Raw genomic sequence first — 14338 nt, 5'->3', positions numbered from 1 at the left:
AATTAAATATGAGTAAAATCCAAGAAGCTGCTTCCAGTTTTCCGGACGCATTAATGTTAATGCAAATAGATAAATTCTAAAATGTGTTTTCATCAATCGGAATTTAGAGGGACCTCTCTGTGTCATGTTTTGCCGCTATGTATTTCAAATTCGTCCCCAATCTATAACTTACCCTATGTTGTTCATGCAGTCAATTTACGGAAGCCCCAAGTTGAGGATGTTTTGTTGTTTGGATTTATAATAATCAAGTAAACTTCACAAAATAGTGATATAACACAAACACATGTATACTATACAAGATGTAAATTTATTCTCCTAAAATCCCTAACATTGAGGTACTGGCTAGACATGTTATTGAGCATGCGCAATGTGCATATATTAAAAACTAGCTAATCAGCTGATATTACTACAGGGGAGTTGCCAAAGGACATGGCTAGTCCAAATGATAGACAATTATGAAATATTTGAAGTCTTTTTAAACCCCCACCAACCGCCCCCCCCCCCCCCCCCCCCCCATGGAAAGTTACAGCATCATGGTAACATGGTGTGTTTAAGGCGTGTCAGGTCGTCATAAAGAGATGCACAGTCACTACAATCAAAACATCATCCAGAAACTGATAGGAATCCAGTATGGGACACATCATTTTCCTTGTTATTGCATATGATTCATGTGAGTCTATGATTTGAAACCCTTGACTTACGGTATCCTGAAATATTCGGTTCTCGATAATCTAACAAAAATATGCAAAAGCAAGTAACGGAAAAAAGACTCATCTTTATTAGCTCATCAGAGCCGAAGGCTCGGGGTGAGCTATTTAAAAGTATCAAAGGGGGATGCTCCTGCATCATGCTTCAACAATCGTCTTCTTCTCTGAAACAACTAAGCAGATTTACTTCAAATTTGGTCTGTAGTATCCTTGTGACAGTCATACTTGAATTTGCTCATGTCATTCCAATTGGCCCCTTTTAGGGGTCAGCAGAGCATAAAATAGAAAAACCTTAAAACATCTTCTTCTACAGAACTAATTGATGGATGATCACCAAACTTTGTAGCATTATTAGATAGTCTTTTATCAAGTTTGCTCATATTAATTTGATTGGCCCCTTTTAGGGGTCTCTAGGGCTAAAAATAGAAAAACCTTTAAACATCTTCTTCTACAGAACTAATGGATGGATGATCACCAAACTTTGTCTGTAGCATTCTTTGGTAGTCTTTTATTAAGTTTGCTCATATGAATTTGATTTGCCCCTTTTAGGGGCCGCTAAAACTAAAAATAGAAAAAACCTTTAGATATCTTCTTCTACAGAATTAATTGATGGATGATCACCAAACTTTGTCTGTAGCATTCTTTGGTAGTCTTTTATTAAGTTTGCTAATATAATTTTGATTGGCCCCTTTTAGGGGTCTCTAGGGCTAAAAATCGAAAAACCTTTAAACATCTTCTCCTACAGAACTGATTGATGGATGATCACCAAACTTTGTGGGTAGCATTCTCTGGTAGTGTTTTATTAAGTTTGCTTATATTTATTTGGCCCCTTTTAGGGGCCACTAAAGCTAAAAATAGAAATACCGTTAAATGTCTATTTCTAGAGAACTAATTGATGAATGCTCACCAAACTTTGTCTGTAGCATTATTGAGTAGTGTTTTATCAAGTTTGCTCATATTAATTTGAATAGCCTCTTTTAGGGGCCCCTAAATTGAAAATAGAAATACGTTTAAACATCTTCTCATACAGAAATTATTAATGGATGATCACCAAACTTTGTCTGTAGCATTTTTGGGTAATCTTCTATCAAGTTTGCTCACATTAAATGATTGGCCAATTTAAGGGGGCCGCTTAAGCTAAAAATATAAATACCTCTAAATATCTTCTACTTCAGAACCAATTGATGGATGATCACTTTACTTTGTCTGTAGCATTCTTGGGTACTGTTTTATCAAGTTTGCTTATATTAATTTGATTAGCCCCTTTTAGGGGCCATTAAAGCTAAAAAGAACATCATTTCCTACTGAAATAATTGATAGATGATCACCAAACTTTGTAGCATTCTTAGGTAGTCTTTTATCAAGTTTGTTCATATTAATTTGATTAGGCTCGTTTAAGCTAAAGCTTAAATGCCCCAGGTCATGGCATTTCTTCAAATTATTGTTTAAACATATTCTATGCTCAAATTTGATATTAGAATATATTAACATTCCAACACTGAAAAGAAGTTGTTTCTGGTGAGCGACTCAGGACCATCATGGCCCTCTTGTTCTTAATACATCCTTGAATCCAGAAATATATTCTCTTTAAGTTTTTAAATTGTTAACAATCAATGAAATAAGATTCAAAAAAAGGATTTCTAAAAAACGTCTTGAATTCTCGATAACACGAGATTAAACTAAAAACAAGGCTGTGTTAAGAATGGTGTCCCCGTGTTGACATGCTATAAACAACAGTTGCAGTAGAACACTGTTTTCTTTCTCACAACACGGACTTGAGAGCAGTATTTAAGGTGAACCCAATGGGAACAAGTAGCATTATCACACTGCCCAGTGGGTGAATACTGTTGCACCATGGGAATGATTGTCTACATAATATTGATGACATTGGCAACACTTATCTTTATCAGGTATTTCTGATTCATTTTCACTATCAAAGATGTCAGATTTTTCAGAAAGTTCAATGTTTTGTTCGGATGGACCTTTATTTTTTCTACAGTTTCACCTTCCAATGCTTTTCCATCAACAATACTATTAAGGCTTTTACGTTTTTTCTTCACGTTTTTTTATATGTACATTACCACCTTTTTATAAAAAATTATGTTTGGTACATAGGCACTTGATGGCAAAGATGTTGTGACCGACTTGATTTGATAAGTGTTTGTGTTATAAATAAAAGTTCACGGCTGATAGCCGGTCACAACAATTTTACCAGAGTCATTAGTTTCGATGCCCTTAAGCAGTTTCACTTCTGGTTTAATTTATTTGCAAGTAGTGATACTTGCAGTTATATACACACGTCATTTACATTTGTATAATGTATGTTAAGAAATTAAATGTAATAATAAACTGCTGCATAAAATTGTTGCATATCATGTTCAGTCATACATAATTTTCAACAGCTAACTAATTAACCAACACAACCAACACTATTAATATTTGTTTTTAGAGATGGACCATGTGTAATGAAACGAAAAAAATACCTGCCAATACGAATGATCTTTATACAGTGACAACCCTTTTGACCGGCCTTTTCTTTGGGGTAACAGGGCTTACTGCCATTTGTTTTAACTGGCAGTTGATTCTTTACTTACAATCTTCCTCTTCAGACAAACAACTAAGTCGTCTGCCTTGTTAAATTGTTCATAACAAGGCTTGCATATTCCAGCTTTTTTCGTTGAACAAATAAAATTCATCACAACTGACCTGTCCTCACCAGTCAAGCACAATATTTTTAGCTCACCTGACCATGAAGTGGTCGTGGTCAAGGTGAGGTATAGTGATGGGGCTATGTCCGTCGTCGTGCGTTGTGCCTCGTTCGTCGTCAACAATTAGGTTTTTAACAGTCTAGCAGTCACAGTTTTGATTGGATCATCATCAAACTTTGTCAGAATGTTTGTCTCAATGAAATACAGATCGAGTTCGGAAATTGGTTATCTTGGGTCAAAAACTAGGTCATATGAGCTAAAAATAGAAAAAGCTTGTTAACACTCTAGTGGCTGCAGTTTTCATCCAAATATTCTGGAAATTTGTCAGGAAGGTTGTTTTGATGATATCTAGGTCAAGTTTGAAGATGGGTCATCTCCGGTCCTAAACTAGGTCACAGGAGCTAACAATAGAAAAAGCTTTATACACTCTAGGGGCTGCAGTTCAGTTTTCATCCAAATATTCTGGAAATTTGTCAGGAAGGTTGTTTAGATGATATCTAAGTTAAGTTCGAAGATGGGTCATCTCCGGTCAAAAACTAGGTCACAGGAGCTAAAAATAGAAAAAGCTTAACACTCTAGTGGCTGAATATTTCATCCAAATATTCTGGAAATTTGTCAGGAAGGTTGTTTTGATGATTTCTGGGTCAAGTTCGAAGATGGGTCATGTCTGGTCAAAAACTTGGTCACAGGAGCTAAAAATAGTAAATGCTTGTTAACACTCTAGTGGCTGCAGTTTTCATCCAAATATTCTTGATATTTGTCAGGAAAGTTGTTTTGATGATTTCTAGGTCAAGTTCGAAGATGGGTCATCTCGGGTCTAAAACTAGGTCACAGGAGCTAAAAATAGAAAAAGCTTGTTAACACTCTAGTGGCTGCAGTTTTCATCTAAATATTCTGGAAATTTGTCAAGAAGAATGTTTTGACGATTTCTACGTCAAGTTCGAAGATGGGCCATCTTCGGTCAAAAACTAGGTCACAGGAGCTAGAAATAGAAAAAGCTTGTTAACACTCTAGGGGCTGCAGTTTTCATCCAAATATTCTGGAAATTTGTAAGGAAGGTTGTTTTGATGATTTCTAGGTCAAGTTCGAAGATGGGTCATCCCGGGTCTAAAACTAGGTCACAGGAGCTAAAAAAAGAAAAAGCTTTTTAACACTTTAGTGGCTGCAGTTTGCCCAAATATGGAAAAATCTTTTTAACACACTAGAGTTCACATGTTTGACTCAGTTGTCATCAAACTTGGCCATGATGCTTGTTTAAGACATTCCTTGGATGCGGTTGTGTCAGGTGAGCGATCCAGGGCCATCATGGTCCTCTTGTTATAATAATTTGTCCATCTTTATAATCCTTTACACTGTTATGTTGATTTCTGTCTTCACAGAAAAATCAATTTGCATTTACCCTTTTCCTTTCGAGCTGAATAGTAATGCTCCCAAAATGTTTTGTCAATTTATAGACGCTGTATTGCGTATTTGTTTCTATTTCATGCCTCCGATGGGCTTCATTAAATTTATACAAGAAACTATTTTTTGGATCAATTGCACTTACTGGACAGAATTTATTTGTATCGACGAAATCTAGTTTTTACTGATTCTAAATTATCACCTCTTCTTTTCAATTCCTTGATTTGTCTTCTTATGCACTCGATTGCTTCTTCAGCTGAACAAGCATCAAATATCTTAATTTCTTTAGAGCCACTTTGCTCCGTTGACACATTAGCTGAGCCACTTTGCTCCTATGACAATTGTCTGACATACTTTGCTCCGTTGTTACATCAGTCTTCCTTTTTTTTCTTCTTTTTTTGGTACATTTTCCTCAGCACTATCAGTGTCATCTTGTGAACTGCTTCCTGATGAAACCTCACAAGTCTTTCCTTTTTTTCTCCTTTTGTGAGGTACATATTCCTCATCACTCTCATTGTCAACCTCGGACTCTTCATCTAAGTTTGAAAAATCAATCCAAACCTCTGACATATATCCATCATCATCATCATCAGAATTAGATGCAGAAACTACTTCTTCAGACGAATTTTGACTATTTTCTACTGGAATTGCAGTTTCTGTGTACTTTGGTGTTGAAGATATCGTTTGATCAAAACCAAATACATCTGGAGTCATCTCTGGGTCTGGCGTAGACTGTGGATCATGAGAGCAGTCCTGACACACTTTGCTCCGTCGATAAATTAGCTGAGCCACTTTGCTCCATTGATGACGCATTGCCTGACATACTTTCCTCTGTTGACACATTAGACGACACACCTTGCTGGGTTGAAGCATTAGATGAAACACTTTTCTCCGTTTGCGCATTTGTTGAGCCACTTTGCTCCGATTTTGCATTAGCTTTACCTACTTTTCCCGGTTTGGTTCGTTTGGCTGACATTTCAGCTGAACACACTTTTTCCTCAGAGTCCTTGAAGCACATCAATTGTTTGTTTTGTATTACCAATGTTTATTCTTGTTGATTCAGCATTCTTCTTGTGGTGTTAAATGTAGTTAAAACTCCATCAAACATCTCGGCTCCTGGCAAAGTCCCTCCAGGGACTAATCTATTTCTTGGAATGTAAACAATCGCTGACTTCACTTTCAGTGATGATGGTGATTACACAGACGCTTGTTTCTACACATTACTTTGTAAATTTCATTTACACACAATTCAACAGATTTTATCTGTCATAATATTTTCGGCAAAATGAATTCATGTCTTTGCTACAATTAATGCATTTCAGAAGACTTACTTTGTTTTAAAATGTATATTTATACAAGTAAACAGCAATCCTATTAAAAGGAAAACGTAAATTCAGTAAACCTCATATACATTACGAATTCCATGTTTACTACAGAATTGTTATAGAACAGTAATAGTATTCATTCAATATTAATAATTTTACTTTTAAATTACATAAATAAAAAATACCATCTCTATATAGAAATATATCACTTAATATAATCCCGGTATAATCCCTGGGGATCATTTTTGAACGGCGATTCCTATTAAAAGAATAGTTCCCGGGGACTTTTCTTTTTTGAGTAAAATAGTGTGCATTCCATATATATAACCAATTAAACATTTTTTCTTCGAATTTTATTCTAAAATGTAATTTAACGGCATGAATGTTATTGTTAGGAAAATACCAACATTGTGGTTGGTATTGAGTTTGCACAGTTTTCAGTTTCATTTTAACCGCCTCCGTGGTCGAGGGGTTAGAGTCGATGACTTCTAATCCAGTTACCTCTCTGGCATGGGTTCGATCCCCGGGAGATGCTTTGGTAGTTTAGCGCGGAGGAAGGTAGTCTTGTACTGGTGTAACTCTCCAGGAACGATGGTTAGGAAACTACCCGCCTATATGACTGAAATACTATTGGAAAAAGGCCTAAAATGAAACAAACAAACAAACAAAGTTTCATTTTGTTTACTATGTACACTTTCATTTGCTTTTTTAATGTTTACAGACGTTTTCTTATCTGGTATTTCTTTTTATTGTAACATTGTTACTTTTACTATTTTCATCATTTAACCAATTATAGATAGTTCTAGTATTCATGCCAAGTGTGGCACTAAACATGTTTTGGCAGACTTCAACTCTTTCAGATCTTTTCCTAAGAAAATATTTGCAGCTATAAGTGTGTCGACTCTCTATACCTGGACATTCAGTCTTTTGCTTAACTTCAACTCTGTCAACATGCAATACCGTAAAAGTGTTTTTTTCTGTGGGCTCCAAATTCTGCGTTTTTTCCAAATTTTGGCATGTTTTTGTTTCTGCGGCACATTCTTCAGACAAAACGTGAATTAATTTCTGCGAATCTTCTTATCAAAGTCTAAGTCACATTACTCTATTTTATTTTCATGTACACATTCGCATTTGTTTATCGTCATAACCACAAAACTGCACAGTAATTACAAACAATTATATTGTTTGCTTGCAAACAAAATATAATGCGCAACAATAGAAAGGTATGCATCTTTTGATCAGCGTGAAATGACGTGTGAAAAATAAACCCTGGTAGTATCTTTAATTAAATACCGTTAATCAGATGACAATTAAAGTATACGACGATTATTTAGCACTTTATTGGTTGAAATGGTTTGAATGATTTAGTGATAAACAAACCTTTAGCGTATCGGCAAACACTATATAAGCTGTTTAAATATCTTTATTTCTTAAGTTAGCATAATTAACAATAAGTACATCCTTACAAACAAACTTAGCAGACAGCAGTTTAATTCAACTTGAAAACCTGCTAACAGTTATTGTTAGAAACGTATTGATTTCTAAGTACTTCAGATTTGTGAACGTTGTTAATGGCGTCAATATGTTACGCTACTTTACGCGACGTAAGATGTTTACGTCGACGTCATCATTTTTGTTTTGTTTTGTTATTGAGAATCTCGTCATTTTAAATCTGGAACTTGATGTATTGAGACAAGTCAAAATCGGTTTGTTTAATTTAACAAAATAATGCAATTGTTTTAAAAGATAATTTACAGTAAGATTTAAATTTAAAGGTACAAAAGTTCTAATTAGATTTATTGTGTAATTCATATATAATTTATTGATGATGTGAATGTTTTTATGTTTATTATTTATTGCGAAGTACAAATTGTAAATGAATATTTCAGAGAATCGCTTATCAACGCTTATCAACGCTTATCAACGCTTATTGACGTTTATCAAGGAAATAAAAGTTAAAGGCGCATACTCGTTTAGATTTATATTTGAAGTAGAACCCAAGTTCCCGAACAATTCTCGATTACTTCAATATGGAGGAAGTATCTACCGAAAATGGAACAGATCCTACGCATGAGGATTTTGGTAGTGTTAAGCGTTCACGTTCTTCGCAACTCGGAAAATTGACGCGATTATACAAAGACTTAGAACTGAAAATGATATCACATGAGAACGCAGATGATGTACAAATATTGTATGACACGTTGTGTGAGCGCTTTGAATCATTTAAATCAGCACATTTGTTATGCTTAGACTTATGCTCAGACCCGGATGTACGGAAAACGCTTGAATTGAATTATGAACATTGTAGTCAAAACTTCTTTGAGTGCCAGGAAAGATTTTCACAGTGGAAATCTGTGCAGAAAATACCTGATGATGATGTTTTATCTACAGTTAGCAGTGCAAATTCCGTGTCATCACAGGCAAAGTTGAAAAGTGCGAAAGCAAAACGTTTGATTGCTGAATTAAAATTAAAATCATTGGAGAAAAAACATGGACTCGAATTAGCGCGCAAGGAACTCGAATTTAAACAGCAATTACTTGATCAACAGATCGTTCTTGAAAGAAGCGCACATAGAAGAATCCGTCTGGCAAGAAAATTGTGTTAACGCGGATGAATCTTCAAAGCAGACGATATTAATCAATGAGTCTACTAGTGACCAAAATTCAAATAAACGTCATAAAGGCAAAGATGGGATTTTCAAATCCAGAACTGATACGTCAGCATGTTTATTATCCGATGATGGAATTAATAATAATCATCACAGAATGTTGGGCGGTACAAGCGGATTTGATGCAGACGACAGAGTTGAACGCACTAATTCCCGTGCTGCACGTGATATGAGTAATACTGAATCGTACAAATTGTCAAATCGCACGCTAAACGCAGTATCTGGTAACGAATCATGTACAAGAAATTCCGACGTTAGTGAATCCGGTATTGATACAGCATTTCAAAAACTTGCTTTCGCGCTGCACGAGGGATTCAATTTACCGAAACCGGAACTATTAACTTTCAGCGGAAAGCCAACGGAATATTGCAAGTTTATAAAGAACTTTGAAATTAATATAGAAAATAGAGTTTCTGATGACAGCCAACGGTTGAGCTATTTAATACAATACTGCTACGGTGAAGCAAAAATTTGTATCGAAGACTGTGTGTTGTTAGAACCAAGTGAAGGATACAAGCGCACACGCGAAATCTTATACTCTCGTTATGGAAGACCGCACGTGATCAAGAGGACATACATTGAAAAACTTGTAGAAGGTCCCCAGTTATCAGCATCTGACATTAAAGGTTTTTCTAATTTAGCAATGGAAATGCAAAAATGTGAAATAACGTTGTCACAACTAGGTTTCTCTTGTGAATTAGATAACTCTCAAAATTTGAGACGTATTGTGAAGCGGTTACCAATGCATTTGAGAGTGAAATGGGTTGAGATCACACACGTGATTAATGAGTCTGGTAGAGAACCAAAGTTTTCCGATTTAGCGAGATTTGTAGATGAAAAGTCGCGAGTTGCTAATTCCATGTACGGTATAGACATTGTCAAGGAAAATAGATCATTAAAAGTGGAACACAAGACGACTTCCGGTCGATCTTATGCTGAAAAACCTTCAAAAGATATAACAACATTGACTACTCACAGTGATACGGAAATGAAGAAGTACGATCGAAAATGTAGATGTTGCCATGGTAACTGTGCAGACTTATGTTCATGTGTGAAATTCAAGTCTATGAATTTAAAAGAACGGAACGAAGTGGTTAAAAAGAACAAACTGTGCTTTAATTGTTTGAAAGGAAATCATTCCTTTAATAACTGTAGGAAACCAAAGTTATGTACCGTGCCGGATTGTAGAATAAAACACAATATTCTACTACATAGTTGGACTGGACCACGGAACGAGGCTTCAGTCACACAATCCTCGGTGAATTGCGCAGCTGTTAAGAGTTCATTTGTGAAGAACTGTTTGGGTGTTGTGCCTGTGATTGTAAGAGGCGAAAACGGGATTCAGTGTCATACATACGCGCTGTTAGACGATGGTGCTGATAAAACACTTTGTGACGAGAGACTGTTACAGAAGTTAAATGTTGATTGTAAGCCAATTACGTTTCAAATATCAACCGTGAACTCATCTAGCAGCACGAGTTATGGGCATGAAGCGGACCTTACAGTTATGGCTGTAAACGGAACCGGAAGTGAGGAAGTCTCCCTCCGTAAGGTATGGTCGGTGAAGAAACTACCGATATCTGCAAAATCAGCGGCAATGCATTTAGATTACAAAACTTTTCCATACTTATCTGACATTGAAATTCCCCAAATTCCCAATACTGATGTAATGCTTCTTATTGGCACAGATTTCCCAGCAGCCCATATCCCCTTAGAAGTACGGTCAGGAGATAGTGACCAACCATATGCAGTGCGTTCCCGCCTAGGATGGGCGATTCGTGGTCCCTTGAAAGACGATACAGCTCCCAGTGCAGTAAATATCCACTTTGAACAGTCCAGAGACATATTATTACAGCAACAATTAGAAAAGATGTGGAATACTGATTTCAACGACAGATTGAACGAGAAAAATTCTATGTCATTAGAAGACAAAAGTGCAATGGAAATAATGGAATCTTCTCTTATTCATAAAGACGGACACTACATGATGGGGTTACCATGGAAAAACGAAAACGGACAATTGCCTAACAACATTCCACTCGCTCAAGTGCGTCTTCAACAACTAAGAAACAAACTGTCACGTGACCCAGGATTACAGAAAATGTACACAACTACCATGAACGAATATATAGAGAAAGGTTTTGCGACTGAATTACCGGAATTGGAGGACGAAAATTATCACAAACGTATCTGGTACTTACCACATCATCCAGTTACTAATGTAAACAAACCAGGGAAAGTTCGCATTGTGTTTGATTGCGCTGCGAAATATAAAGGCGTTTCATTGAATAGCCAACTGCTTCAAGGACCTGACCTAATGAACAGTCTTATGGGCGTAGTAATTCGTTTTAGAAAAGAGAAAATAGCCCTTGCCGCGGATATAGAATCCATGTTTCATCAAGTGCGCGTTACGGATGAAGATCGCAATGTTTTACGTTTTCTATGGTGGCCTGGTGGGGACTTAAATAAGAAACCAAAGTGTTACCGCATGAATGTACACTTGTTTGGAGCGACATCATCACCAAGTTGTGCGGCGTATGCCTTAAAGAGAACTGCAGTTGACAATGCCGAAATATTTGAACCGGAAGTGGTTACTACAGTCCAGAGAAATTTTTATGTTGACGACTGTTTGAAGTCTGTGGAATCAGAACAAAAGGCAATAAAGTTAGCAACTGATCTTCAGTCAATTATGAAGTTAGGCGGATTTCGACTGACTAAATGGCTAAGTAACAGCAGAGAAGTTTTGAATGCTATCCCAGACTCCGAACGCGCGCCTTCTGTTGTAAATTTGAGTCTCGATGATACCTTACCTTGTGACCGCGCCTTAGGAGTACTTTGGAATGTAAATGAAGATAAAATTTGTTTTAAAGTAAAATTGGAAAAGAAGCCTTTCACGAGACGTGGAATTCTTTCCGTCGTAAGTTCTATATACGACCCACTTGGACTTGTGTCTCCTGTTACACTCCAGGCCAAGGGTATAGTACAAAGTTTGTGCAGATTGAAGATTGGCTGGGACGACCAGATACCACACAACATCAGTAATGAATGGCAATCATGGTTATCTACCTTATCTAGCTTAGAAAAGCTATCTGTGAATCGCTGGTACAGACCACAGGGATTTGGGACCGTCAGAAATACCCAGTTACATATATTCAGTGATGGCTCGGAACGAGGCTATGGTGCATGCGCTTACTTGCGTTTTGTTGATGTACATGACAACGTACATTGTTCCCTGGTGATAGGAAAATCTCATCTAGCACCAATAAAGCAGATGTCTATTCCACGACTGGAGTTATCTGGCGCTGTAGTAGGGTGTAGATTATTTGCAATGTTATCTGAAGAATTAGATATGAATTTTGACAAAGTTACCTTTTGGACAGACTCCATGATTGTTCTTGGATATATAAATAATGTGTCCAAGCGGTTCAAGACGTTTGTTGGGAATAGGCTCAGCATAATTCATGAAACAACTTCCCCAGACCAGTGGCGCCATGTGCACACAAGTTCGAATCCCGCAGACATAGCTTCCAGAGGAATAAGTGCATACGATACTGAAAAACTTCATTTATGGTTAAATGGACCAACGTTTCTTCAGCAAGACTCTGAAAAATGGACAAAAAATCCACTTCCGCCGGAAGTAGCAGAAAATGATAACGAGGTCAAGAAGGAAGTCCTGATTAATAAAACTTCTGCAGCTGAATGTCTAGATAGCATTATAGATCGCTATTGTAGCTGGACGAAACTAAGAAGAGCAGTCGCATGGTTGCTAAGATACAAGACTTTCTGCAGACAGCGATACCTAAAACACAAGTTGAAAATGGTAGATGGCAACTTAACATTAGAAGAAATCCAGACAGCAGAGCATAACATAATGTTGTATGTACAGAATACAGCATTTTCTAGTGAAATTAACAATTTACAAAATTCTAAGCCGGTCAAAAAGGACAGCAGTATCGCTTCATTGAATCCTGTGATATATGATGACCTCATTCGGGTACAGGGTCGACTTCAATCTCGCAACCCGAGTAAATGTCCAGTGATACTACCCAATAAAAATACCGTGACAAGATTGATAATACGACATATACATGAAAATAATGGTCATGCCGGGAAACAGCATGTACTAGCCGCATCCCGTGAAAAATACTGGATACTTCAGGGACCTAGTGCAGTGAAAAATATTGTAAAGAATTGCATTATATGCAGACGACAACATACCCCATTGATGACTCAACAGATGGCCCCTCTCCTACCCGAGCAGACGACACCAGATGAACCTCCGTTCACGAATGTAGGTATTGATTACTTTGGACCACTTATTGTAAAAGCAGAGCGTACACATGTAAAGAGATACGGTTGTCTTTTCACGTGTCTTGCAACTAGAGCAGTACATCTTGAAGTTACACACACTTTGACAACTGACTCATTCATCGCAGCATTTCAGCGTTTTACGGCTAGAAGAGGATATCCGAAGAAGGTGTACAGTGATAATGGAACAAATCTTGTGAGCGGTGATCGTCAATTAAGACACTCGATTCAAGAATGGAACAATTCGAAAATAGGAAAATTTATGACTGAAAAAGAAATTAAGTGGAACTTTAACCCACCTCAAGCAAGTCACCGAGGAGGAGCGTGGGAGAGACTGATTCGTTCTACGAGAACTATTTTGAAATCATTAATCAAGCAACAACTTCTTACAGATGAGCAGCTTCTTACTTTGATGACAGAAGCCGAAAGGGTACTCAACGATAGACCAATAACCCCTGTTAGTGACGACCCAAATGACTTGTTAGCCTTAACTCCAAACATGTTACTATTAATGAAATCTAACAGCAGTATTCCAAAGGGAGTGTTTAAGAATGAAGACAATTATGTAAAGCGTTTGTGGAAACAAGTACAATATCTGGCTAATATATTTTGGAGAAGATGGGTCCGTGAATACATACCGTCCCTGCAAAGTCGTTCAAAATGGCAGAGGAAAACTACAGATTTGCGTGTTGGTGACATTGTGTTAGTTTCTGACGAGAATACTACAAGGGGACAATGGCCCTTAGGACGTGTTATCCAGATACGAGAAAGCCGAGATGGACATGTTAGAAGTTGTGTTGTTAAATACAAAGACACTGAATCAGTGAAATCTATTACTAAATTGTGTCTACTTGAAAGTTCACCTTAGTCATACTCATGTTGCTTATTGACATTTTAAAGTTTAAAAGCTAAGCTTTAACATTTACCATTCGAATATACATATTTTTAAGTTGGCAAAGGTCAATTTTGTCTCTTTATTGTACATGTACTTTTTATTGCGAATTTTGATGAAATTTAAGAGTAATTTCATGGCGAGGACTGTTAGAAACGTATTGATTTCTAAGTACTTCAGATTTGTGAACGTTGTTAATGGCGTCAATATGTTACGCTACTTTACGCGACGTAAGATGTTTACGTCGACGTCATCATTTTTGTTTTGTTTTGTTATTGAGAATCTCGTCATTTTAAATCTGGAACTTGATGTATTGAGACAAGTCAAA

The 14338-nt window shown here is 36.8% G+C and overlaps 1 protein-coding gene across 1 annotated transcript; it reads left to right on the top strand.

Moving 5' to 3' along the window:
• The first annotated feature begins 8907 nt into the window (after positions 1–8907).
• On the top strand, positions 8908–13986 carry LOC132732703 (uncharacterized). Its single transcript, XM_060719175.1, has one exon. It carries the CDS (start codon positions 8908–8910, stop codon positions 13984–13986), a length of 5079 nt encoding a protein of 1692 aa, XP_060575158.1.
• Positions 13987–14338: the final 352 nt, after the last annotated feature.

The sequence above is a fragment of the Ruditapes philippinarum genome, unplaced genomic scaffold (genome assembly GCF_026571515.1).
Source record: "Ruditapes philippinarum isolate M1 unplaced genomic scaffold, ASM2657151v2 ctg4865_1_1_1_1, whole genome shotgun sequence".
Classification (NCBI taxonomy): domain Eukaryota; kingdom Metazoa; phylum Mollusca; class Bivalvia; order Venerida; family Veneridae; genus Ruditapes; species Ruditapes philippinarum.
This window is presented reverse-complemented; position numbering and strand designations above follow the sequence as displayed.